The sequence below is a fragment of the Caenorhabditis briggsae genome (assembly GCF_000004555.2).
Source record: "Caenorhabditis briggsae complete genome, chrV, whole genome shotgun sequence".
Lineage (NCBI taxonomy): Eukaryota > Metazoa > Nematoda > Chromadorea > Rhabditida > Rhabditidae > Caenorhabditis > Caenorhabditis briggsae.
In genome coordinates, this window is record NC_013488.2 from 15,724,038 (window position 1) to 15,750,145 (window position 26,108).

At 34.9% G+C, this 26,108-nt stretch overlaps 7 protein-coding genes across 7 annotated transcripts in view; 4 read left to right on the forward strand and 3 right to left on the reverse strand.

Annotated features, from left to right (window-relative positions):
• Positions 1–10,166, reverse strand: part of Cbr-nhr-30 — a gene marked incomplete at both ends in the record, with an annotated part of 18,780 nt that extends 8,614 nt beyond the window's left edge. The window contains 6 exon segments of the mRNA XM_002638043.1: positions 8,704–8,819; positions 8,867–9,372; positions 9,375–9,523; positions 9,865–9,914; positions 9,960–10,034; positions 10,087–10,166. Of these exon segments, the coding sequence (XP_002638089.1) occupies positions 8,704–8,819; positions 8,867–9,372; positions 9,375–9,523; positions 9,865–9,914; positions 9,960–10,034; positions 10,087–10,166 (976 nt within the window).
• On the reverse strand, positions 2,622–4,765 carry CBG04933 (the record flags this gene model as incomplete). Its single annotated transcript, XM_002638046.1, has 2 exons — positions 2,622–3,409; positions 3,565–4,765. 2 exons carry the CDS (start codon positions 4,763–4,765, stop codon positions 2,622–2,624), a joined length of 1,989 nt encoding a protein of 662 aa, XP_002638092.1.
• CBG04934 lies at positions 5,140–12,475 on the forward strand (the record flags this gene model as incomplete). Its single annotated transcript, XM_002638047.1, has 5 exons — positions 5,140–5,602; positions 5,651–5,759; positions 5,880–6,010; positions 6,062–6,337; positions 12,429–12,475. The coding sequence occupies 5 exons, from the start codon at positions 5,140–5,142 to the stop codon at positions 12,473–12,475; spliced, it is 1,026 nt and encodes a 341-aa protein (XP_002638093.1).
• A 4,461-nt stretch (positions 12,476–16,936) lies between these two features.
• CBG04936 lies at positions 16,937–17,230 on the forward strand (the record flags this gene model as incomplete). Its single annotated transcript, XM_045238254.1, has 3 exons — positions 16,937–16,972; positions 17,017–17,147; positions 17,197–17,230. 3 exons carry the CDS (start codon positions 16,937–16,939, stop codon positions 17,228–17,230), a joined length of 201 nt encoding a protein of 66 aa, XP_045092803.1.
• Positions 17,231–17,945: 715 nt separating this feature from the next.
• Positions 17,946–20,698, forward strand: CBG04937 (the record flags this gene model as incomplete). Its single annotated transcript, XM_002638049.2, has 7 exons — positions 17,946–17,948; positions 18,001–18,175; positions 18,227–18,624; positions 18,671–18,858; positions 18,907–19,104; positions 19,147–20,114; positions 20,577–20,698. The coding sequence occupies 7 exons, from the start codon at positions 17,946–17,948 to the stop codon at positions 20,696–20,698; spliced, it is 2,052 nt and encodes a 683-aa protein (XP_002638095.2).
• Positions 20,699–20,949: 251 nt separating this feature from the next.
• CBG04938 lies at positions 20,950–22,462 on the forward strand (the record flags this gene model as incomplete). Its single annotated transcript, XM_002638050.1, has 5 exons — positions 20,950–21,141; positions 21,313–21,400; positions 21,449–21,659; positions 21,709–21,853; positions 22,004–22,462. The coding sequence occupies 5 exons, from the start codon at positions 20,950–20,952 to the stop codon at positions 22,460–22,462; spliced, it is 1,095 nt and encodes a 364-aa protein (XP_002638096.1).
• A 144-nt stretch (positions 22,463–22,606) lies between these two features.
• CBG04939 overlaps positions 22,607–26,108 on the reverse strand; it is a gene marked incomplete at both ends in the record, with an annotated part of 4,168 nt that continues 666 nt past the window's right edge. The window contains 10 exons of the mRNA XM_045238255.1: positions 22,607–22,640; positions 22,688–22,818; positions 22,863–22,948; positions 22,994–23,156; positions 23,203–23,442; positions 23,489–23,582; positions 23,629–23,821; positions 24,293–24,554; positions 24,722–24,970; positions 25,033–25,696. Coding sequence (XP_045092804.1) covers positions 22,607–22,640; positions 22,688–22,818; positions 22,863–22,948; positions 22,994–23,156; positions 23,203–23,442; positions 23,489–23,582; positions 23,629–23,821; positions 24,293–24,554; positions 24,722–24,970; positions 25,033–25,696 — 2,116 coding nt within the window. The remainder of the gene's footprint in view (positions 22,641–22,687; positions 22,819–22,862; positions 22,949–22,993; positions 23,157–23,202; positions 23,443–23,488; positions 23,583–23,628; positions 23,822–24,292; positions 24,555–24,721; positions 24,971–25,032; positions 25,697–26,108) is intronic.

Sequence of the window (26,108 nt, forward strand, 5' to 3'; positions counted from 1 at the left end):
AAAATAAAATAAGACAAAAAACATAGCCCCCTCTCAACCACCACTCCCGGAAAACCTCTTAATAAATGCGCTCTACAACAAACCTTCGAAAAATGTGTTATTTATATGAAATTGAGTCTTCAAACAAGTTGGAAACTGTCAATTTCTTACATTCCAGTAGTTGTGTGGTATCTTATAATACCCCCAACCTCGTCTATAAGGTTAAAAAAACAAATCTTACTCAATTATATAAAGATGGGTATAATATTCATATATATGGCGTTGACGATTTTGAAGGCAGTGGTTCTGTGTTACATAAAATGATGAAAAGGTATTGGAAGCACACAAATGATAGTAAAACTATCAATGTGCATTTGCTAAAAAATGATAGCTTGCTAGAAGTTTATTTTCCCACTGCGACAAATTTATTAGCTGGTTATGTGATTAAGAAAGCTCTTTTAATTGGAGGCCTGTGTGATAAAGAGGGAATTTACGATGAAATTCTTCACGAATTTCGTAATGAACTCCGAAGATTCCAACAAAGTATTCGTGCTGGAAACAGAGTCGAGGCTGTTAATAATGCGCCAACTGTTCGTAACGTAGAGACCATACCCCCAAGACCAAAGCACAATACATCAATCAAACCTTCATATTGGAAACCTTCTACTAATACAAGGACTCTAACATTTCAAAATTTTTTAGCTAACGATGAAATTAAAACTATTATTCAATATGCTGAACGATTTACTACTAATGATGCTTTAAGTAGAAAACTGCTTCCCAGTGTTTTAGCCATTATTGACAAGTGTTTATTGGTTGTAAAGAATTATGGTTTCATAGATATTGCTATGACGCCTGATAATATAGCTTTTGTAAAGTCTATTGAAAAAGTATGTCCCAACTCTCCCGAAATTATGGATTATGTCTCGAGGAAAGTAGGTGTAAAGCAGTTTAGTTATTGGGCTGGAAGTTGGTTTTTAATTGTTAAAATTGATGACAGTGATAGGTGTCAAATATACACCCCAGTTTATGACAAACCGTCCTGCTAAAAGCCCTGGCGAAGTCCAACTCCGTTGAAATGGGCACAACTCCGTTGAACTCTGTTGAAGATGGGAACAAAAAAACATTTAAAAATTAACTATCTACTTTCTGCAGCTGTTCCTGAAAAACGGAAAACCTCTCTCTGATAAGCGAAGATAATCTAGAACAATAGAAAATACTTTAACAACTTTCTAAATTTACCACTATCCATTTCACTACTTTTATCAATGGTCAAAAAGGAATATTTATCTTTCCATATCTCTAGAGTCATTTCTATAAATTTCGGTTTATCTATTTCACTACAATGGTCTCTATAAATATAGTCCAAGTTCAACTTGTCCTGAGGAAAAACAATAAACAAATTAGCATTCTCTCTAATCGTATTCTTTGGAAGTTTGATATAGTTTTGAGAAATGTAAAAGCAATCAATGTTATTATGCCTACCTCGTGTATAATACTGTTCTATTTTATTTTGTTTCTCTAACATCAAATCATCAAATATTATCAACGTCTTTTTATTAGGATCTATTGAGCTAGGATCGGGAATATCATCTAAACTCTCTGAACAGTGAATAGTGATGGTCTTCTTTTCCTTTCTATCATTCTTATCAACCTTCCTATCAACGAGAAAGTTCTGTGTCCTAAAGCATTCCCTAATTTCTTTTTTAGTTAAACCGTTTTCAAACCCATTGATGAGTGCTTGATAGCATGGTTGAAACAACGTAGAAGAAAATATGTACAAATTGTCATAATCTAAATAATCAACTCCTTCAAACTTGTCTAAAAGTAAATTCATCAACAAGTTGGTTTTCCCACATCCAGATTTTCCTATGATGCAAGCTCTTATTGAACTAGGTAGTAAAGGATTGTTATTTCTGATAGAATAAAAATTTTTGATTGAATAATCGTTAAAATCATTCGACATAATTTAAATGCTAATAAATGGTCCACCTCTTTCTTAATTTGACTTCAAACGAGAAATCTTATCAGTTCCCTCAGAATTTCAAAGCAAACTCGATTGCTTTATTAAAAGTAGAAGGAACATTGAATAATGATAAAAACAATTTCGTATATCTATCATGCAACCTTATTTGCGACTCTTTCATGAACGAAAAACAAAGCAACATTATTTGCAAGTTTGGTAAAGACAAAAAGATAAGATACGAACCAATAAATTTGATCTATCATAAAACTTTAAATGCTTGTAACACACTAACTTTGAAGCTTGTTGATCAAAATAATAATCTTATTGAAACAAATGATTGTGATATTCATATAGAGTTACACATTCTCTAAATTCTTTTGAATCCTGATCCACTTTTGAGAATCTTTAAAAAGTTGTTATTATCTTTTGTTATTTTTTGTGAATTCGATTTTTTAGGTTTGCTATTAAATGTATTTCCGGACCCTTTTGTTTTAGATGATTCAGCTGCTAAATCTTTGAATTGTTCTGAGGGAACACCCTGTTTAGACGATTCTTTATGATTATCTACCAATTCAATTTTATCATTTTCTTTAGGACTTATTATTACGTAGCTAGCAGTTTTAGCCTGTTCTGGACCGTTTGTATAGAAAAATCTCATTTATTTGAAATAAAAAAGTTAATCAACAGTGAGAGATTGAACAGATGGGCGGTGTACCATTTCTCTTAATTCTACAGCCTCATACTCTCTTCTTCTTCTGTTATTATTTCTCCTATCAATAAAGGTTTTGGGTGAAAGTATCATCCAAATTGATCTACCCACAAATATATAAACTACAGCAACTCCGAGTGTTACACCAACTCTCCAAATTCTAAGCCACCATTTTCCAAAGAATCCTTCGACATCGTCTAATATTTCGTGAGGTAAAGTAGAATCTTGGTTACTGGCATGTACTTGAATAGAGACATCAGATTTTTCTCGCATTTCTTCGATCAGTTCTTCTTCAATGTTGGTCTTCAAGTCTAACAAAATGTGTTCATGGAAAATCACTTTATCATCTAGGAATTTCAAATCAAATTCTTTGAAGCTTTTCATGTTGGTAATGTTGGTTCTAAAATCAATCATTGGGTGAAGTTGTGGTTTGCTGGATATGACTCCTCCAAAATTGTCATTTTTGTAATACCAAATTTTATCTCCAAGACTTTTAATCTTGATTGGGATTTGTCCGAGTGTGAGAGCAATACTTAATTTGTATCCATCGAAACGAGTAATGTCTAAAAAGTCAATCTCTTCTTCATCAATTTCTTTGCAGAATGTAACTTGAACAATTCCATTAGAATCTTCAGTATCGATAAATCTTACTTTAACGGCTGTATGGTTGAGCTGTTTTTGAATAAATCTTCTTGGATTTTCTCTGATGAGACTTTCAAGAACTTCATTTTGCTCGTTGAAAATATCGCACATTACTTCAGTTGTATGTCGTAAAAGGTTGTTGGATTGGTTTTTAGGTATTGAAATTCTCCTGCTGCTTGGAAGTCGGAGTACAATTCTCTTTTTCTGCGTTGCTTTCCAGTTTGAAACAGTTCGTAATTAGATATTCTTTTGATGAATTCTGTATAACTTGGGAATGCATCGCAACTCTCTCTGATAGTCTTGTACTCGGCATGACTTGGGAGAATGTCACAATCTTCTTTGATACTCAGAAATTCTTCGTAACCAGGGAAAGGTAGTGGCTGCCATTTTTCATCTGTGGAAGAATTCAACTGCTGTTCTTTCTCAAAGTTGGCAATTTTGTGAATGAAATCTGTATAGGTTGTTAGCGAATCACATCCATCTCGACTATTCTTGAAAGCTTCATAACTTGGGAAATTTTCACAGTCTTGTTTGATCTTCAAATATTCATCATAATTTGGTAATGGTAATGGTTGGAAGATTTCTCTTTTGGTTCTGTTGGATTTTTTGTCTACACCTTTCGATTTCTCATCATGAACTGTCCAGTCTTCATCTTTCCGTTGTTTCCTCAATGCTTCGATTTCTTTTCTTTCAGCCTCTTCCTGAGCTTTCTTAGTTTTCTCCTGTTTCTTTTTCTCGAGTTCTTCTTCCTTCTTCAGCTTTTCTTGTTTCTTTTTTTCAAAATCTTTCAGATCTGCTTCATACTGTTTTTGTCTTTCTTGATCACGTCTTCTAGCATCTTCTTGATCCCGTTTTCTGATATCTTCTTGTTCCCGTCTTTTGATTTCATCTTGTTCACGTTTTCTGAGTTCTTCTTGTTCACGTTTCCTCATATCATGTTGTTGTTGTCTTTGAACTTCCTGTTCAATTGAGATAGGAATTTGCTTTGGGGGATATTGGGAAGGGGCTCGATTAATTTTTCTTACAGCAAATCCTTCATCACTAATCATCAAGTCTATGTTACAATCATTCACAATCTTCTGTGTTTCAAAATTTAACGCAATTTGGTTCTTATTGTTAACCCAAAGTTTGTTATTGTACATCCCATCAAGTATTCCAATAGAGATGAATTGGCATTTCTGATCTCTGTTGACATCCCAAGTGATGATTTCATTTTTCTTGATCTCACAGAAACCGTCTTGATACTTACAATTATTCATATCTGCCAGAATATTGGTTGGCTTAGATTGATTGAAATGTGAGTAAACTTTTGTTTCAATAACTATACAATTTTCTTTGTGGAATCTTTTGGGAGAGAAGAAGCTTGTGAATCTATTTGGGTAATCTACCTCAATTTTATTATTTGTACTCCAGGTATTAGAACTACTTTTTGATAAAGTCCCGTATCCACATTTCTTATTGTTGATCATCTCTCTACATTCAGCTAGTGTGATGGGGTAGTTGTTCAATTCTTTTTCTACTGTATGTTCATATCCAGAGAAGTCAGTATACATTGAAACCTCACTGACTAATTTTTTACAAAGTTTAGCATCTGAAATGTATTCAATAATGTTTGGCTTGAAAACTTCATATTGAACTGGTTCTGATTTCGAGTTAAGGATTCTATGATAATTACATTTGTGTAGTTTTGGGATTCTAAAATATTGAACAGGGGAGTTATCTGTGCAGATAATAGGTTTGCTGAATGCTTCTTTGAATACATTCAAAAATATCAACACCGATAATATGCGCATTTAGTACTTCTAAATATTATTTATAAAATTTCAGGTTTTAAATTAGCTCAATGATAGAAGCTGTTGACAAAATGCTTGTAGTTGATATGCCTATTGTGAGCGATACTTCAATTCAAAAAGAGAATCTCATAAGCATATTTCCTTCTTCAGGATCTAGCTTGAATCAACATGGAGAAATTAATTTTGTTATAGAAATGTGTGACCAGTACCTACATTTACACAAGTCATACATTCTCATGGAAGTAAATCTCACTAAACCAGACGATACTGCGTTGGCAGAAACTGATGAAGTATCTTTGACGAATAATGCTCCCATGTTTTTGTTTGATAGAGCAACGTATAGTATGGATGGAATGCAAGTTGAAAGTATAATGGATCCTGGGAGAGCAAGTTTGATGAAAGGTCTTTTGACTTATAGCAGTACCATGAACAAGCAAAATACATTTGGCTGGATTTTAGAAACAAAGGAAATTATAAATTACAAAATTAACAAATATACAAAAAATAGAAAGGGTGTTATTACATTCTGTATCCCGTTGACTCATATCTTTGGCTTTGCAGAGTGCTACAATAAAATTGTCTATGGAAGAAAACATCACTTGTCACTTTACAGATCTCCGGAAAACAAGAATAGTATCGTCTCTACAGATGCACAAGAATTTACTGCAAAGTTGGAAATTAAAAAATTACAATGGATCATTCCAAAGATTATTCCATGCCTTGAAATGCAAAATAAACTAATGAACATTTTTGAAAGCAGCAAACTTATTCAGATGCCTTTCATTTCTAGACAGTTGGAGAGCTACAACATTCCTAATGGAAATCGAGAATTCACCTGGAAATTGGGAACAAAATATGACAAGATAAAGTACATTGTGGTTGCTTTTCAAACTGCTAGAGATAATAATTATTTGAATGCAAGTAAATTTGACAACTGTGGATTAGAGGAAATTTATGTAGAATTAAATTCAGAGAGATATCCTCATGATTGCTTGAAATTTGATTTTGATAAATTTAATGCTGTGCAGCAATACAATTTTGCAAAAGAGTTTAGGAACAGTTATTATGAATCAACAAAGGATCATATCTTTATGGAAGAAGATGTCTACTATTACTATTACCCACTATTAGTATTTGATGTATCTAAACAGAATGATAGAATTATTCAATCTAGACCTGATGTTACAATAAAAGCAACTTTTTCGAAAAATATTATTCAAAGCACAAAGTGTTATTGTTTGGTTATGAGTGAGAACATTGTTGAAATCAAAGATAATAGAGTGAAAGTTGTTAGTGTCTAAATATCTTGGATCCAAGAGTTGAATTTCTCGGGATATCCATACCATTTTACAAACATTTCTTTAATTCCTTTCCTAGTTCTACGCTTTAGTATCTTTTCAATTTTATACTCTTCTTTTACATTATTAAATAGCGTTAGTTCTTCCTCGTAAAACTTTCCTTTGATCTCTTCATCGGCTAAATCTTTGATAGAATATGTTGTGACTTCTCCCGGATAAACTTTTGTGATTTTGAATATTTCAGTGCTCCAATTGGGTAAATATCCTTTATCAAAAATGGCTTTATATTTTGTTATTCTGACGGTGTCACCAATTTTGAATTTACTTTTGAGAGGAGCTTCTAACGGTTCAGTTGATGGGAATAGATTTTCGTGGACTTGATCTACGTTGTCTTTCTTGGAAGCTTCAGTTGGAGTCATTTTTATACTACGATGGTAATGATTATTGTATCCAGAAACGAGCTTATCAAGAATATTGATCCATTTGTGATTGCCTTGATGGGTGAACATTTTCCACATTTTTTCTTTCAGAGTTCTGTTAAATCTCTCAATAATGGAAGCTTTCTTGTCTGAATGTGTTGAGAAATGATGAACATCAAAACTTTTAAAAAGAGCTTTCATCTCTTTGTTGTAATATTCTTTTCCATTGTCAGTTTGCATTTTCTGAGGCTTTCTTTTTTTGAAAATAGCTTCCAAAGCGCTTGCAGTTTCTTTACCAGTTTTAGATTTTAGTGGGACCATCCACGCATACTTGCTGAAACAATCTATAACTGTCAGGAGATATCTAAAATCATTATTTTCAGCTGCATATGGTATCATTTCAACAAGGTCGGATTGCCATTGTTCATCAATGTTGTGAATGTAAACTCTTTCGGTTTGATAGTTCTTTCTTGCAGGTTTGTGAAGAGTGTACACATCTTGCTCATTGAGAAATTGTTTCACTTCTTTGATTGGTATTTTAGTTTTTCTTTGAAGTTCGTTGATACCACAGAATCCAGTTTCAGGATTATAAAAAGTTTGTTCGAGAATGATGTTAGGTTTTTTGACGTTGTGCTTGATTTCCATTTATTAGGAACAGAATCAAAATATTATAAATTATGCATATCCTTCTTATAACACACCCAATGGGTTCCTTTGTTGTTCATACTATCAAGATTTACAACACCTACTTCCAATTTTTTAGGCTTATCAGGAAGAGTGTCGCGCATAAAAACTCCTCGAAAATTTTTAATTTGTAAATCCGTTGCCAATTTTAATAAATCTATATTTGTTAACGGTTTCAAATCTTTGCACAACATTTAATAAAACATAATAATGGTAAAGAATTAAAAAAGAATAGGCACTTCTACACGATAAGAAATACGACTCTCTTATCAGTCGACGTCTTAATGAGGTGTGAAATATGCAAGAAAAATTGAAAAAAATTTCGAGTGGGCGAACAAAAAAAATCGGAAAAAAAATTGGAGAAATAAATGAGGAAAAGTTGGTCATTGTCTCAAAAAAACGCCTCAAAACAAAAGTCACATTTTTTACTTTTGTTAAAATCCCATTTTTCATTTTTTTAAAAATTTAAGGCTTCACAAAAATATTTTGTCTCAAAAACACCAAAAAATAAAAGTCACATTTTGTCGAAAAAAAGTGGGCAGGATGGGCGGTCCTGTTTTAGGGGTCTGGAGGGGTGGGTTTTTGGGGTGTTGAAATTTGGACGATATTGGTTTGATTTGGGGTGATTTGGATAAGATTCTTTGTGTTTTGGGGTGTTTTAGAAAGGGTCGAAAAGTGGGCAAAAAGCTGCGCCAGAAAGGTACTTTTACTACTAGAAATCGAGATAATTGAGCTCAAAGTGCGGAAGAGCATTTACGATAACCTTCAAAGGCCGCGGCTTACTTTTCCAGCTTTTTGAGGTCCTGATCCATTGTAAATATTCCAATTGTAAAAATCAGACTATAAACTTTTTTTTTTCATTCTACGAATTTTCGATCTACTAATTTTACGGTTATTACGTGATGCGGCTTACAAACCGCTAAACCTGTGATAAAAGGGCCTCGGACTTTTAACTTTGAGCCAATTCACCTAGGATCCTGTCCACGGTATGAAACAATTTGAACTGATAAAGTGTTTATCATAACGTCAAAAAATTTTATCCGTTAACAAATTTTTGGTATCTTTCGCAAGAACCGACATAAATTAGCTCAAACAGGACAGTGTGGGGGGGGGGTCTTCTATTACAGGATACACTGTAATACCTACTATAGGCCGTCGTAAGGAACCGCGATCCTCATTTTGACCCCTTTAACAGAATCCTAGAGGTACTCACCATTATGCAAAACGAAGTTCAATATCAAAAATGCGACTTCCTCAATTGATGGACATAGCTCGTTCAACGGCTTGGCGACTTCTTCCACACACCTTTCGGCAAACGCTTTGTAGTCCCTGAAACTCACAACACTAGAATTCATACCATCCCTTCTGAATCTTACTGTAACGAAAGTTTAACTTTCTCCTGGGCAACTCCTTCAAGATCAAAGAACAACGCGTCCAGCTGGATAGCCTTCTCACAGGAAATTGCAAGTTTCTTCTCGCTTACACATTTTCCTCCGAAGATTTCAGTTGACATTTGAATACGTTCAAATCGATAGATATTCCTCCAAACTGCTTTATAAATCATTGTCTTGTCAGCCATGGATTTAATATTACGAAATGCCATAGAATGCATTGAAAGGATGGCGGTGTGTCTAGCTTGAGCTCTCCAGTGGGGGACTAGAGTATTCATAGAGAGACGATTCTCAAATTTAATTCTCTCGGTTTGCTGGGGTTTCCGAACGAGCTTAAGACCTTCCACAAATCTATACAAAGGGCTTAATGTTGCGAAATGTCCGTGTTTTGTGGATGGGATTCCCGAGGAGAAAATCTCATTCATATCCTTCCAAAGATTGTCATAACGGATTTCGGAGAGAATGGATTTTGTGTAGAGTTGATCCTCAAAATGATATAACTTTCAAAAGTTATCAGGAATCTGTTTACCTCGAGTTTTATAACCGGCATTAGACTAGTACTCGGCTCAGCCTGGCATTGAATGATCATCTCCGGCTCAATTTTTGGGTCTTGTTTTTTGGAAAGATTTAGTGCAGTATTGCCTTCACGGTTGAGTTGGACATCTGGAAATTTGTAATTCAGAAACTGGAACTTCTCGAATCTCCCAAGTTGGAAATTCATGAAATTCTAATATTCAGAAATTCAAGTTTTCGGAATTCTAAAAAACAGATACATATCCAAAAACTACAAAAATAAAATTTCGAAAAATTCTAAAATTCTAAAACTCGAAAACTCAGCAATCTGAAAATTCTAAAGTTCGAAGTTTCGAGAATTCTGAAGTTCTAAAATTCTGAAAATCTGAAGTTCAGAAACTCAGAAATTCAGTAATTCAGAAATCCAGAAATTCAGAATTTTATAACCCAAAACCACTCACTTTCTGCACTCATTCCCATCTGAAGGCATTTTTGGAATCGACAGTGACGACAGGAACTTCTGTAGTTACTTTTCATTTTTAAATGGGACTTTTTTTAAAATTACCTTCGAATTTTATTCAAACTACATCTCTCCCTGTCTTGTAAACATGCGTAGTTCAGCTTGAGCACCACGAATCTTCTGGAATTTGAAATCATAATAAGCAGGACAATAATTATTTTACTATAATTACCTGAAAAACGCAGCACACGGTCTGCAAGTCATGACCCCAAAATGCATTCCATGAGACGGAAAATCACAAATTTTGCATGAAATTGGTTGTGGCTCAGCGAGCAGTTCTTTCAGGCTCATTCTGGAAATTTTAATGAGCTTTAAACAGGAAAAAGGAAAACGAATATAAGTGAAATGTTTATATACAAATTTTCTAAATGAAAGTGAAGGACTAATCTTAGCTCCTCCCCCTCGAAGCGAGGATATTTTGATCCCTAAATGTGAAACCAAATGAGCAGAGCGCATTTCACATACGTACGAGAGATTAAGAAGGTGTGAGAACTCTGGTTCACTAATGGAGAAGCATAACTAGAGTACATACATAAAACAGAGGAAGTGTGCATACCCAATTCATAGCTAGAAATTAGGCTAGAAAATTATTTGAACTTGGAGAAAGCAATATTTGAAAAACAGAAATGGAGAGGATTTGATTGAAGAGATAAAAAGATTGGAATTATGAAAAATACGGTAAATGATCGTTCTGAAATTCGAAATTTTAAAAAAAGTCAGAGACTAGGAATTTTTCATACTTCATTTTTATTGTCGATTTTTCAAGTCTTGATATTATTTCAACTGAAAAAAAAACTTATGGAATTCCTGAAATTTTGAACTCTCGAATTTCAGAGATTTTCTTTTCGAATACTCAATTTTCAAAATAGAAGCTTTTTGAACTCCACAAAGTTCAGAATTTTTTTTGAGTTTTTTTTTGAGTTTCAGAATTTTATAATTTCAGAATCTCAGAATCTAAAATATCTCAGAATCTCAGAATCTTAGAATCAGAAATCTCAGAATCTAAAATATCTCAGAATCTCAGAATCAGAAATCTCAGAATCTAAAATATCTCAGAATCTCGAAATTTCAGAATCTCAGTATCCTAGAATATAAAAATTTCAGAAATAAAAAAATTGGAAAACCTCCAAATTCATTTTTTCATAACTTGGAATTTCAGCCTTTCTTCAGAATCTATGAATCTTGGAATGTCGAAATTTCAGAAACTCAAAAAAGTTAGAAAAATCTCCGAAATTCAGAATTTCAGAATCTTACTATTGAAATTTCAGAATCTCAGAACCTTAGAATATCAAAACTTCGAAAATTAAGAAAAGTCGAACTTCGAAATTTCGTAATTAAGAAATAATTAACTTCAATGTGAAAACCAAAAATGTAAAATTCAAAAGTAAGTCTTCAAAAAAAAAAAGAAGATACAATTTACAGGTAGGTAGTCTGTCTTTAAAAGCAAGCGGCTTGACGGGGAACACAACGGCCACTATCCTTTAAAAATTTTCGTAAAAAGTGTAGAATACCCAAACGAAAGGTATGATTCTCTTCTCTCGGAGATCTTTATCTTCGTTTGCCTCCTGCCAGACGAAGAGACAAACCAAAAACGGGTACAAACAAAAACTCCTTTCTCTTTTTTTTTCAGAGTTCTTATTATATATGAAATCAGGTGGGATTAGTGGCTAGTGTAGATAGAGAAAGTCACGAATCAGGAAGTTTGGACATAACATGAGCACAAGTCCACGAGTTGGGACAGAGAACAAAAAATTTCAGATTCCCTTTAAACACTTGGACTTGGTCTAATTCAGAGATCATTCCAATTAGAACAGGACAGAGCAGGACAAAAGCTAGGACAGAGAAAATGTTCCCGGAACTAAGATTAGGCTTTGTATAGGCGAAAATCTAATCTACATAGTCTGAGGCTCTTAGAATACCCGGAAGTGTAGAAGAAAAGAGACGGGATTTCTAGAAGGAAGTCACGAAAGAATCACAGAGTTCAAACCACCTGCGAGATGGGAATACCACATATGACAACAGCTGAAAATGAAAACATGCACGCATTTTGTTTTGTGCCCCGACGACAAATGTCTTGAGGTGGGGAAACAGAAAACACACACTACGAAAGTTTCTTATCGTTAAATCTATTAGGCTGTTACTGCAAGAAGATGAACAGACATCATGGGAAATGTAAACTTTGGTCTTATGACATTGGGACAGATTTTTAAAAGCGAAAACATAACTCATCAATGTTCAGTCACGAAAAAAATAGTTAAGCTTCACATGGAATTTTTTTTTGAAACTGGTTACTCAGGATGGGAAACAGATTTTCAAAAAAAAAGAGCTAGAAAAAATAGAGCAATTGTGTCAAAGACGCATCTTTTTGCCCCAGTCTTCAGAGATTCGCTTTCGCAAGTTTAGTTTTCTGGAAAAAATAGAAAAGTTCAGAATATTACCGAATTCCCATAAAAATCCAAAAAAAGTACGAAATTCAAGAATTCCAGAAATTTCTAAATTTTCATAAATTTTCAGAAATTCTGAATTTTTATCCATTTCCCGAAATTCCGAATTTTCACTAATTTTCAGAAAATCTGCATTTTTATGAGTTTCCCAAAATTCAAAATTTTTATGCATTTCCATAAATTCCAAATTTTCATGAATTCCCAGAAATCCTGATGTTTCCTGAAATTCCGAAATTCTAAAAAATTGGAGGGTACGAATAGTTTTTCACCTTTTTCAAATTTAGGTTACTAATGCTTTAGTTTTTTTTTGTTTTTGATTAACTTTTAAAATTTGTATAGCTATTGCTAACTAATTTCTTATTCGCAGTCTTTTATTTTCGGTCCATCAAAACTTTTTAATTTTCCAATTGGTGAAATCATTAAACTTTAATCGTTGGTTTATGAAATTTGAAAATTTGACAGCTGAAAAAAATTACTGGAAAAAAGTTACCTGGCAATAATGTCACACTTTTGTAGTTTTTTTTTTTGCACACAGCAAATTTTTAAATATTTTTTTCACAACAAAAGAAATGAACGGTACCTCTTCTGATAGGAATTTCGGTCCGGTTGATTTTTTAAATTTTTTCTTTTGTTCCTATTTTATTTTTCTCATTTTAATTTTCCCATTCTACGTTTATGTCTACAATTTGAACAAGGAAAAAGACCAAAAATCGTCGGTTTTTCCAATAGTTTCACTTTTCTATAAAATTATAAAACTAGTATATTTTTTGCTCATATTTTTGGTTCCATCACTGTGTTTATATGGAGAAACCTCGGAAAATGTTGATTCTAATTTTAATATTTTATTATTCATCAGCTATTTGTGCACAGTATATGTTCTTTTTGCAATGGCTCAAGTTTGCTATTTTTTGTTATCATTCTTGGCGATACAACGATTTTTAATTCATTTTTTTTCGGTTTCTGAAAAATTCATAAAACCTTCAAAAAATTTGTCAATAAATCTTGTGAAATTTTGTTATGGAATTGGTGTATTGGATACAATCATTTTGGGACTTGAAGATTGGAGAATGGTAATGCCAGTTTTTAAATTTTTTAAATTTCACAATATTTTCTGAATTTGCTGATTTTCTCGAATATTTTTTAATCAAATATTAAATTTTTAATTTTAAAGAATTTTTTGAAATACAAAGATCTTGAATTTTTAAATCCGGAAATTTTATATTGGTTTTTGAAATTCTGGAAGCTTCAAAAAAATTAATTTCAGTTTTTTTTCAGCCAGCTTATATATCCATGAATATATTTTTATTATTCTCTGGACTTCTATATATTCCAATAATGAAAAACGTTCAAAAATTCAAACATTTGGCATCGGCGGAAAAAAATAAACCCCAAAAATACATTCTTTGGCAGCTATTGGCTATTATAATAATGAAATTTGTAAGTTTAAAAAAACTCCAATTACAAAAAAATATTTTCCAGACTTATACCTCAATTTTGTTCATTTTTCCATTCGATCAATCTCAAAGTTCGACTTTTTTTTTGCAAAAAACATTGGACATTTTATCTTTGCCGATCGTTATCCAAATTTCGTATCTTGGATGTAATAGAAGGAATTTGAAGTCATTTTTAATTTTTTTAAATCGAGGAAACATTTTTAAAACTTGTATTCGGTCTAGAAACAGTCGAATCAATGATGGAGATTTGTCTCAATTTAGAGGCAATTTGGTGGAGCGATTTTGAAAATGGACAATGAAAAATTCGAAAAAAAAAACTTTATTCATTAGTTTTTATTTTATATTTTCTGCACTTTTTTTGCTCTGAAATTATCCGGGGCGCGATTTCTGACCAGTTTCTTTGGAGCGCTGTGAAATTCACTACTTTTCAAAAATAGATGTAATTTCTAAACAAATTAAGAACTGATTTTAGGCATTGATCCTGTATCATGAGATGTCAATCGCTCGGAAATTCTCCTTGCTGGCGCAACCTGAAACAAAACAATTTCAACAAGAAATTCAATAAAAAATTACCGAATTTCCACCAATAATGAAAAACGATTTCACAGTCAGCTGATACTCGGGACACATGAATAAGGTTAAAAACGCTCTAAAACTCGCAGCAGAAGCATAGAGTAGTCGTGTTACTTCAACTTGGAGAAAAATTTGGTTTCTGGAAATGTTATCTTTTTTCAATACTTTACAAATTCCCTGACTGTTCTCGAAATTTGAGATCGTCTTCCCAGTGGAACATTATGTGAACATAAGTTATCAGAAGTATAATTGGGCATATAATTGTCAAGTAAAAGACAAAAACTAGTTTTGAAAGTTTCTTTCTTGCCTTATCACTGGTTGTTTTGATTTTTTTTAATAGGTAAATTCCCAAAGATATTCCAATAACGTTTCTAATAATTTCTAGAACAGTTTCAGGCATCATTGTCAAATAAGCAAAGTTTGCGATAAAATTGTAATTGTTCTGGATATAATTCTGAAGAAGACTATCCTGATTACATTCAGAATACGGTAGTTGTATGATAACAAGAACTATAGACAATATTGTAATCCAGAAGACTGTAGAAACGAGGAATACAGTAATATTAACAACGTTAAGAGCCCTTTTACGACTCCAATTCTCTAACCAGTCCTTTTTAATGCGATAACTTGAACTACTAATATTCCAAATATCATCCACTCCCCGATATACGAGGCATACTGGTTCAAAGATTCAAAGATAATTTTGAGCCCATTCAACGACTGTAGAGCTTATCAAGTATAAAATATCGGCCGCACATATCACTGATAAGCAGATTGCAAAATGATAATTTTTCGAACATTGTATAAGAAATGAAATATGGATTAGACATGTGACAAACCCAAAAATCGAAAAAGAAAATACTAGATACTTGAAAAGATATTCAATGTCATAGGTGTCCAATCTAGTTGAATGATGTGATTTTGTTCACTTGGTACATAAAACATTTTGCTGAAGTTTTTCTATAATTTTTTCAAAATCCTGTTCAATTTAGTTTTTTTGGGAAGCTCATCTTACCTGCTCACCGTTGCAGGTACCACATTGCTACCAGCTGAGCAGAGCAGAATTTGCGCACTGTCCTCAAAAATTATCACAGCTTTCCCACTAATTCTGTCATTTCCACATTTAAAAGGTAAACATTTTCCGTTTCCACCTGACTGACGCAAATGCATTTTGATAAGAACCGCTTTTTTCTGACCCATCCCATTTATTTTACTTCTGATAATAATATTCCATTCAACCCCTCACACCCCTCCACCAAATATATGTATTCCTATCACTAGTACTCCAGGGAAAAATCCAAAAAATTTCGAAAACTTAGTCTTAGAAAAATTAGGTGTAATTATCAAAAATTAAATAAAATGAAATCTTTAATTAAAAAAAAATATCAATCTTTGGTATTTCAGATGGCGGTTGTACGCGTAGCAGAAATGCCACTATTCTGGCGGCATATTCCAATGATTTAGATGAATATGATGTGAATGTGTTGAGGTCATCTATAGTTAGCAATAATTGGATATTCCATGGATATAGCACGTTTGCTAATATTAGATTTGATGTTAAAGTGGAAGAAGAAATACAGTATCATTCCGATCGTTTGTGAGTTTTTTGGTGAAATCATTTTCACATGATATTGTCAGAATACCGTAAACACTCTGATAGAATGACTGTCAACTTTGAAATCATATATCTCGGTTCAGATGAAAATAACAAGAATTGATTAACTGACAATATGTTTTTGATGTTATGTTGGACACTTTGTCAGTCGGCTCTTTTTTGATATATTTTACAGGAACTGACATGTATGCTCCCAAAATTGAAAATAGGGGAGGAGCATTTTAATAATGTGTTTACGGTATACCATTTTAGTAGCTTCAATGCATCGATGACTGCTCGTATGCCGGATCCAAGTCTTGGCTTTAAGGATACCACAACCGGAAGCGATGTATTCAATGTTCTACAAGTATAACGATCTTGAGTATTTCTCAAACTGTACCTGAAAATTCCAGAAATTCCTGACCAACAAACGCGCGCCATTATGTGGAGCTCTAGTCTACATCGTTGCGAAACGCTACCCAAATGATAAAGCCCTCACAGATCTTATCACTCATCTTCGTGATAACCATGTTTTCGTTTATATTGTAGCCCACAATGTTCGATCAGGAGGTAGCAATCCGGGAGCATTGTACGAAGTGGCTGATAAAACAAATGGGTTCTGCATTTTTAACAGTGGTGTCAACTTCTGGGTCGTAAGTCAAATTTAGGGAATTTTTTACTTTTATGGTTCTCTATTTAGAGTGTAGATCAACTAGGCTACGTCAATTATCGTCCATACCAATTCCAATCACAAAAATTCAACGTCTCTGGGACTGGTAGGCTGGAATTGCCGGTTTGGCAAACTCCTAACCCAACTCAATACAGTGAACAAATGCTGGTGGTCATTATTGTCCAAAATCATAGTAACCATAAAAAAAGTGTTTCACAATCAACTAGTTTTTCTTAGGTCTCTCCAATTTCATCTCCCTGAACTACACCATTGAAACTACAGATAAAATGTTCGTGTGGGTTGGACCTGATCAAAGTTCTGGGGTAATTATCGAAAGAAATTTGAAAATGAATCCAAAAAAATTTAGTATCCTCGATTTGGAACTGGAATTCTTGCTCAACCTCAGCTCAACGGGTCCACCGATTACAAATGGACCATCGACTACCACTACTCGAACAACGAACAGCAACAAATTGAGACAAGACTCTACAGTAATTAGTAAGACTAATAATTTGAGATTCTTATTCAGCAAAACTGTTTATTTCAGTTATCACGACTTCCTCCCGCTTCCTCCAATGTGATTGATTGTTGTGATAAATTGCAATAAATATTCGAACTCATTGAAATGTATTTTTTTCGTGAAAATTGAAAATTGTCAAAGAACTGAACAGATAAAACGATTACATGAGGCGACAGCGTAGCTCAGCCTTATTTTATGTGGATGTAGTCCTACTAAAATTATTATTAGTGTCATAAATCACTGGCGGCAAAGTCGGATTATGTGTTATCGTTGTTACAAAAAACCTCTGAAAAACAATTAAAGAAAAAAAAATGGTTTGATGGTAGGAAAATACTCGATGACATTTGAAGATTAATTATTACAATTTCAAAAAATTCTGAAGACTATAGAATTTTTCAATCAGTTTTTTTTCAATTATCTGGGAGTATTCTGAAAAAAAATAAGTTGCGCTTTTTGCAGTCAAACCTTCCATTCTGAAATTTTTAAAGTGAATAGTTCACTTTTTACAAAACACTGGTTCGAATGGCGTAGACTCCCTAAAATCCCAAAATAGAAATTTCCGCTAGAAAAGTTTTATGTTATCGACTTACCTCACGCCATCTCTATGAATAATAAATTGTCTCGTTTTCCTGAACTTCTTTCACAGCATTTCATATTCCGGAGGAAGGAGGGAGGTGATAAATTCATTCAGGTCACGGAATGTATCCCCATTTTTTCTCCTCATTTTTCGGACATCTTCTTCCTGACTTCCGAGAAGATCTCTATAAAGCTATAGAATGGTAAGCTACTTTTACAATCCAACTTCTTTTCCAAATTTCATGATGATTTCAGTTTGGTTTCATTCACGAGAGTATCCGCCAACTGATTTGCCGTAACTATGGAGAAGACACGTGGATTCAGGTTTTGGAGAAATCAGGATTTGAAAATGGAAAGGAAAATATTGTGAATCACTACTACTCGGATACTGATACCTATGTTTTGGTGGATAGTGTATCCCTGGTTATAAGTAATTGTTTCAAAACTTTAAAGAATATTAGCTTATATTCAATTTTTCCAGAAGTAACCAAGGACCAAGTCTGGGAGATGTACGGCGCCTTCCTCATCACTTACTCCATGGAAATCGGCTGGGATGAACTGGTCCGAAGTATGAGTCCCAATCTCAAAGGTTTCCTTGACAACCTAGACAGTCTCCACTACTTTATTGACCATGTTGTCTATAAAGCAAACCTTCGTGGTCCATCATTCAGATGCGAGGAGAATTCTGAAGGCGACCTTCTCCTTCATTATTTCACCGGACGCCCTGGTTTGTATCCGATTGTAAAGGGAGTGGTTCGAGAAGTGGCGAAAAGAGTTTTCGACTTGGATATCAACCTTGTTGTTCAGGGAAGAACTCAGAGAAGTGTGCACATGAATAATGGAGAGAGGGTGGAAGAGCATGTGGTGTTTTTGATTAAGGTATGGTTGCTATGTAAGCTTTTAAAGTACAGAATTCTTTTTTCAGAACATTGGAGAAAGCCGTCGCGACTCCGATGGCTCTCACGCCAGCTTGCTCACTTCAAGCAACTCCAACTTCCCCGAAATTCTAGATGACACTCTTCAAATGAGCCTTGACGATTTTTCAAGAGCACTTCCTTATCACTTTGTCATTGATGAGTCTTGCAAGCTGGTACAATGTGGTAGTGAGCTACAGTAAGCCTTGTAACAAAAAGAAAATCAAGAGACTAGATTTTAATTTAGCAATCACATTCCGAATGAGCTCTTGCAACCTGGCACTCCGATTTTGCGGATTTTCGAAATCAATCGACCTCAAATTCCCCTAGACTTTGAAAACATTTGCAATTTTATCAACGCCGTGTTCGTGCTCCAAGTGAAGACGTCCCCATTAAAGAAGAAATTAATGGATGCGATGAGTCAAGAGGAGCTGAAACAAGAAGTGTAAGTAGAAAATAAGTACCCAATAATTGTTTTTCGTTTCAGAGAAGCTTTGGAAGACGACAAGTCCAATGAGCTTACCCAAGGACACCATCTGAAGCTTAAAGGTCAGATGATGTTGTTATCTTCGAAGAAGCACATCATCTACCTTTGCTCTCCATATGTGACTTCTATCAATGAGTTGATGCAGTATGGAATGAGATTGACAGCTATGCCGTTGCATGATGCCACCAGAGATTTGATATTGTTGAATCAGCAGAGATTGTCGGATGTTGAAGTCAATCTACAACTGGAAGCTAACAATGAGCAACTGGAGACCATGACTCGGGAACTTGAAATCGAACGTCAGAAAACTGACTCCATTCTCAAGGACATGCTGCCCAAGCGGATCGCTCAGCAATTATTGGGAGGTGAGCACATCGAAGCTGCTGAGCATGATGCCACTGTTATGTTCTGTGACCTTCCGACTTTCCAACAAACCATCCCTCAAAGTTCGCCGAAGGAAATCGTGCGGATTCTAAATGAGATTTTCAAAAAGCTAGACCGCATCATTGTAATCCGAGGTGTCTACAAAGTGGAGACCGTCTCCGACAGCTACATGGCGGTGTCCGGAATCACTGAATACACTCCGGAGCACGCTGAAAACATGTGCCATGTGGCGCTAGGGATGATGTGGGAGGCGAGAAGTGTAGTAGATCCAATTTCCAAGAATCCATTCTTACTGAGAATCGGCTTGCATTCCGGGAAAATTGTCGCCGGCGTCGTGGGAACAAAGTCTCCCAAATATTGTTTGTTTGGAGAAACTGTGACGTTGGCATCGCAGATGGAATGTCAAGGAATGGCTGGGAAGATTCAATGCAGCAAATGGACATACCTACAAGCATCGGCAACGGGAAGATTTGAATTCAGTCCTCGGGGGAGGATCGCTGTGAAAGATCGGGGACTCACAGAGACCTACTTTTTGACACGGAGCTTGAAGAAGAGTATTTGGGAGATTGTGGAGCATGATAGAGGTGAGAAAATCTAAATTTTAGGTTCTGAAGAAATAACGTATCGTAAACCTGCAATAGAAGGGCTCCCACATTGTCAAGTTAGAACCCAATTATATCAGTTCCTATAAAAGATATCAAAATCTATCAACAAATGGAAGGCTACTGATATTATGATGAACATTTTACCAGGAAACAACGTTTTTATATCATTGACAGGGACCAAGAAAAATTGGCTCACTGAAAGCTAGGGGTCCTTGTATTACAGGTTTTGCGGTAAGAACACCTCCCTGTATTTCACCTTTGAGCACACTTATCTCGGTTCCTATGGGAGATATCAAAAATCTGTCAACTGATAAAGTGTTTCTCATAACATCACTAACATTTTATCAGTTAACACATTTCTGGTATCTCTAATAGAAATTGAGATAATTGAGCTCAAAGTACAAGTACGTTAATCCTTCACAACCCCCTCCCTTATTCCAGATGTGAATGTGAACAGTATCGAAGGATACGAAGAATTGGAGACGTCCATTGAGAACGCGATGACATTGAAAGTAGCACCACGTGGCAATCATTTGAGCTCAGCTGCTTGTTCGATATCTTAAGACTCCATTAATCTATGATTTTTCATTAATATTTTTTGACATCTCTCACAAAAATATTTTCTTTTTCATTTCTGTTCTCATTAATTATTTTTTTTTATTGTTTTATTTTTCTCAGATGAAAGCTGCAAATCTTTGTAAAAATGATGGGAAAAAATTAATTGAAAAAATCAGAAAATTCAGATTCATTACCAGTAACAATTCTGTTTTTTTCCAAAACAAATTTCCGCATTTCCCCTGAAATCCACCAAAAAATGTCCGACACCACACTAATCGTTATTATCACCCAGTTTATTTTGGCTATCATTGCATTTCTTATGAATGGTTTGCTGATTGTTCTTATCATTCTCAAAAGTCCAAAAAAGTTGGGAACCTATAAATATATCATGATATCAATGTCGGTTTTTGAAGTCTTCTACGCTGGAATTGATTTTCTTATCAAGCCGGTAAAAAATCAAATGCCATAAAACCTGTAATAGAAGGGTCTTTATCTTTTTTTTTATTTTGAGCCAATTTTTCTTGTTTCCAGTCAAAGATATATCAATGTTGTTAACTAATCAATTGTGTATCATAACATCAAAAACATTTTATAATAACACATTGAGAAATTTTTCTAGGAAGTCCGATCAAAAGATGATCACTGGATGTCTACTACGAATGCGAGACGATCGTCGATCCCTTTAAATATCTCTTATCCTTTACTCTGTGAGTTGTGGACATCCTAACAAACAGACATTCAGAAGAACATTTCAGTGATTTGGGTTTGCTCATTTGGTGTTGCTCTGGCTTGCTTTGGAGTTCATTTTGTGTTCCGGTACTTGATAGTCAAGGGAAGAACCCAATGGGTTACTGGATCCAGAAATTTTTGTATATGGTTGTCTTTTCCGATTATGTTCGGGTTGTTGTATGCGATTACAGTTCATATTTGTCTTCATTTTGATGAGATGCTTGATAGAGCTGTTAGGTATGGATCAAAAAGTTGAATTATGATTTATAAAAAATTTTATTGTTAGAGAAGAAATCGCCAGTGCTGAAAATATCGAGACCAGCGAGATTACTTATTTTGGATTCAGTTTCTTCAAAACGGTATCCAGTACTGCTGAGGTTGTTGCTGATTGGACGCAAATTACGGGGTTGACTATTTTATGTGGAATAATTGTAAGTTCATTGAAGGAGGGGAGAAAGGAGATTTTTTCGTAGTGACGGTGTCAATTGGTCAGTGTTAACAGATTACTGTTAGCATTAGTGTTAACATCCAAAAAAATATCATGCCTCCTCTCCTTTAAAAAATGTGTTACTGCTCTTCAGACTACTTCCTTCGTCACCATGTCATACTTCGGCACGAATCTTTACTTTTCCATACTAAAACTGTCCAATATGAAAAACAACTCCGAAGTGTCTCATGCTCTTCAGACCCAGCTATTTTATTTTCTGGTAATCCAAACTATCATCCCAGTGGCACTTATTCATTTTCCATGCACCTTGTTATTTATCGCCGCTTTCTTGGGGACAGGAAAAGAGACTTATGGAATGGTTCTTACAGTAACCATTTCGATTTTCCTTGCTATTGATCCGTTGCCAAGTTTGATAATCATTAAGCCGTATAGGGAAACTATAAAGAGTGAGCAGTCGACCTTTCCAAGTGAATGGACAAATTCAAATTCAGATTTCTATAAACTACGTTGCAAGATTTGGACGCCGTCACAAGTTGATCCAGCACCGGTTTATGGCACTTATAATCACTTTAGTAGGTCTACATCCACATAAAAAATTTGTTAGAGGAGCCGCACAGCTAATGGCTGAGCTACGCGGTTGCTTCTATAATCTTTTTATCTATTTTGTTTTTTGACAATTGTAATCTATGAAAATAACAGTAATTTAATGTTCGAATATTTATTGCAATCAACACAATCACATTGGAGGAAGCGGGAGGAAATCGTGATAGCTGAAATAAATCATTTTGTTGAATTCTTTTGAAAAAATTGGTCTTACTAATTACTGTAGAGTCTCGTCTCAATTTGTTGCGGCTCGTTGTTCGAGTAGTGATAGTCAATGGTCCACTTGTAATCGGTGGACCCGTTGAGCTGAGGCTGAGCAAGAATTCCAGTTCCAAATCGAGGATACTAAATTTTTTTGGATTCATTTTCAAATTTCTTTCGATAATTACCCCAGAACTTTGATCAGGTCCAACCCACACGAACATTTTATCTGTAGTTTCAATGGTGTAGTTCAGGGAGATGAAATTGGAGAGACCTAAGAAAAACTAGTTGATTATGAAACACTTTTTTATGGTATTACTATGATTTTGGACAATAATGACCACCAGCATTTGTTCACTGTATTGAGTTGGGTTAGGAGTTTGCCAAACCGGCAATTCCAGCCTACCGGTCCCCGAGACATTGAATGTTTGAGATTGAAACTGATATGGTCGATAATTGACGTAGCTTAGTTCACTGACACTCTAAAGAAAACCATCTGAATGAAAAGTTTCCGAACTCTTGACTCACGACCCAGAAGTTGACACCACTGTTAAAAATGCAGAACCCATTCGTTTTGTCTGCCACCTCATACAACGCTTCCGGATTGCTTCCTCCGGATCGGACATTGTGAGCTACAATGTAAACGAAAATATGGTTATCACGAAGTTGAGTGATAAGATCAGTAAGAGTTTTGTCATTCGGGTAGCGTTTGGCAACAATGTAGACCAGAGCTCCACAAATTGGAGCTTGTTTGTTGTGCAGGAATTTCTGAAATTTTCAGGTAGGGTTTGAAAAATGTTTCAGGGTTTGGTACTTGTAGAACATTGAATACATCGCTTCCAGTTGTAGTATCATTATAGCCAAGGCTCGGGTCCGGCATACGAGCAGACATCGATGCATTGAAGCTACTGAAAAAATGGCAATTTAATTAGAAAAATGATTTTAAAAACTTACAAACGATCCGAATGATACTGAATTTCTTCTTCCACTTTAACATCAAATCTGACATTAGCAAACATGCTGTATCCATAGAAAATGAAATTATCGAAAACAATAGATGACCTCAACACATTCACATCATATTCATCTAAATCATTGGAATATGCCGCCAGAATAGTGGAGTTTGTTCTACGCGTACATCCGGCATCTGGAATACCAAAGCTTGATTTATTTTTTAAAAATTGAAGGTTTTAATATTGATTTTTATGATTATTACACCTAAATTTTCTAAAGACTAATTTTTCGAGTTTTTTTGGATTTTTCCTTGGAATACTTGTGATAGGAATATGTTGGGGAAGAGGGGGTGTGAGGGGTTGAGTCGGAAATGATTATCAGACAGTAAATTTTGGGAAGTGTATGGAAAGGGCGGTTCTTATCAAACTGCAATTGCGTCAGTCAGGTGGAAAACAAAAATATTTAGCACTGAAATGTGGAAATGACAGAAATGATGCGAAAATTGGCATACCTTTTTCGGGGCGATAAAATTCCTCGAAGGGCTTATAATAACAAAATTTCGAGGAGTTTTTTCTCATTTTCTAGATTAAGGGCACCATCTCGATCGGTCGAAAATCAGCGACCGCCGACCGACCGCCGACCCAATTTTTGCATTTTTTGGCACGTTGACGCGAAAATGCAAGAGTTCGGTGGGCTGGCGGTCGGCTGGCGGTCGGCTGGCGGTCGGCTTTCGGTCGGCTGGCGGTCGGCTGGCAGCCGGCCGGTAGTCGGCTATCGGTCGGCTGTCGGTCGGCGCCTGGTCGGCGCACGGTCGGCGGACGGTTGGTGGACCCCGACGTTAATTTCACGATCGACTGAAATTCTATTATTCTAGAAAATTCGAAACAGTTGAAAAAGTAACGTATAGAAATTGGAGCATTTTTTGACTCTTGAGTTACGGTACTCGGAGAAAAAAATGCCTTAATTCAAGAGCCATAACCCATCTGAAAATGATACAAATTGATTGAAGATTTTTGACATTTCTGTTTGCTCGATAAAAAACAACAAAAGAAAAAAGCAAATTCATTTTCATAAAGCCCAAAAATTAAACTACAATTATCTGATCTTCTTCATTTTCCAGCACTGGATCTGGATTCGTTTTTGAGAAAAGGAATCTTGAATATACTCCTTTTTCTTGCACAATTTCAAGCATTTGTTCAGATCCTTCGATATTCGAAAACCATTTTTTGCCTCTGGTCTCAAGTTGTGGTACCCCAAATTCTTCTTCAACTTGTTCATCGGTTGCTTTCAAACTTTTGTAGTAGAAGTCACAGATTTGAAACGTTGGTGATTGAAGCAGAGCCTGGAATTTAGTTTTAATTTTTTTTTAATCGAAAATTTTGAAAAGTTTCACAAAAAACGCACATTTTTCAAAGCTACCACACCTTCCAACGAAATTTCTTCAAAAGTTAAAACACACCAAACAAAATGAGAGAATTTTGGAAGCAAATTTTCAGAAATCGAAAATGTTGGAATCCCAATCGATTTAATATTTCTCCATTGATCCAAATCAACAACTTGATCCAAATCAATGAACCCTCCTGGATTTTGTTTGTCTGGATTAAAAACCCATAATTCTTCAAGTAATTGGGAATCAAGATTCGATAAGAGGGATAAGATTTCCGTTTGGTTATGAGCTTCCATGTGAAACGCTCTAGTTGATAAGGAGTTTGACTCCAAAATGTTTTCCAATCTTTTAACAAAATCTCCAGTATCGAATTCCTCTTTAAGATCCCATCGTAAGCTGAACTGTTTCATTTTTGACTTTTGAAAGGTCAATGCAAATTTCAAATCTTCAATGACCACATCCGACAAATTGGCGTTTTCCAGAACAGTAAGCTTATTATCCTCTTGCAAACCAACACCAACTCCATTTTCTAACTTCAGGTATCGAATATTCAAATCATTTCCATAATTAATTGTGATTTTCGAATCATACACTTTTAGGATAATACACGGCAATTTTAGATCGGGAGAAGTCGATTCTATGAAATTTCGCAAGGATCTGCACACTTTTCGAAGGGAAACTCTGAAGGAAGTTTTGAGCATAATTGTTCTGGTACAAAAAAAACGTATTTGTGGAAGAGAAACTCCGGTGACCGTGGCAAATACCGTAGTGGAAGCCCACCCATTTGCGCTCAATTATCTCGGTTCTGTGAAGAAAATAAATAATTTTCCAATTGATAAAATATTGGTGAGATTATGATAAACAATTTATCAGTTGAATTTTTTCGATATCTCTTATAGAAACCGAGATAATTGAGCTCAAAGTGCACGTATAGGGTACGCTTCTATTATTAAGTTGGCCGGAAAGTAACTATCCATTTTTTATTCGTGATTAACACAAAAACCAACATGTCATGGACCGCGACGGTGCATACTGTCAATCTTGGATAACTCTTGCTTTTGTGTTATTCACGACTCAAAAACGGAATGGTTAC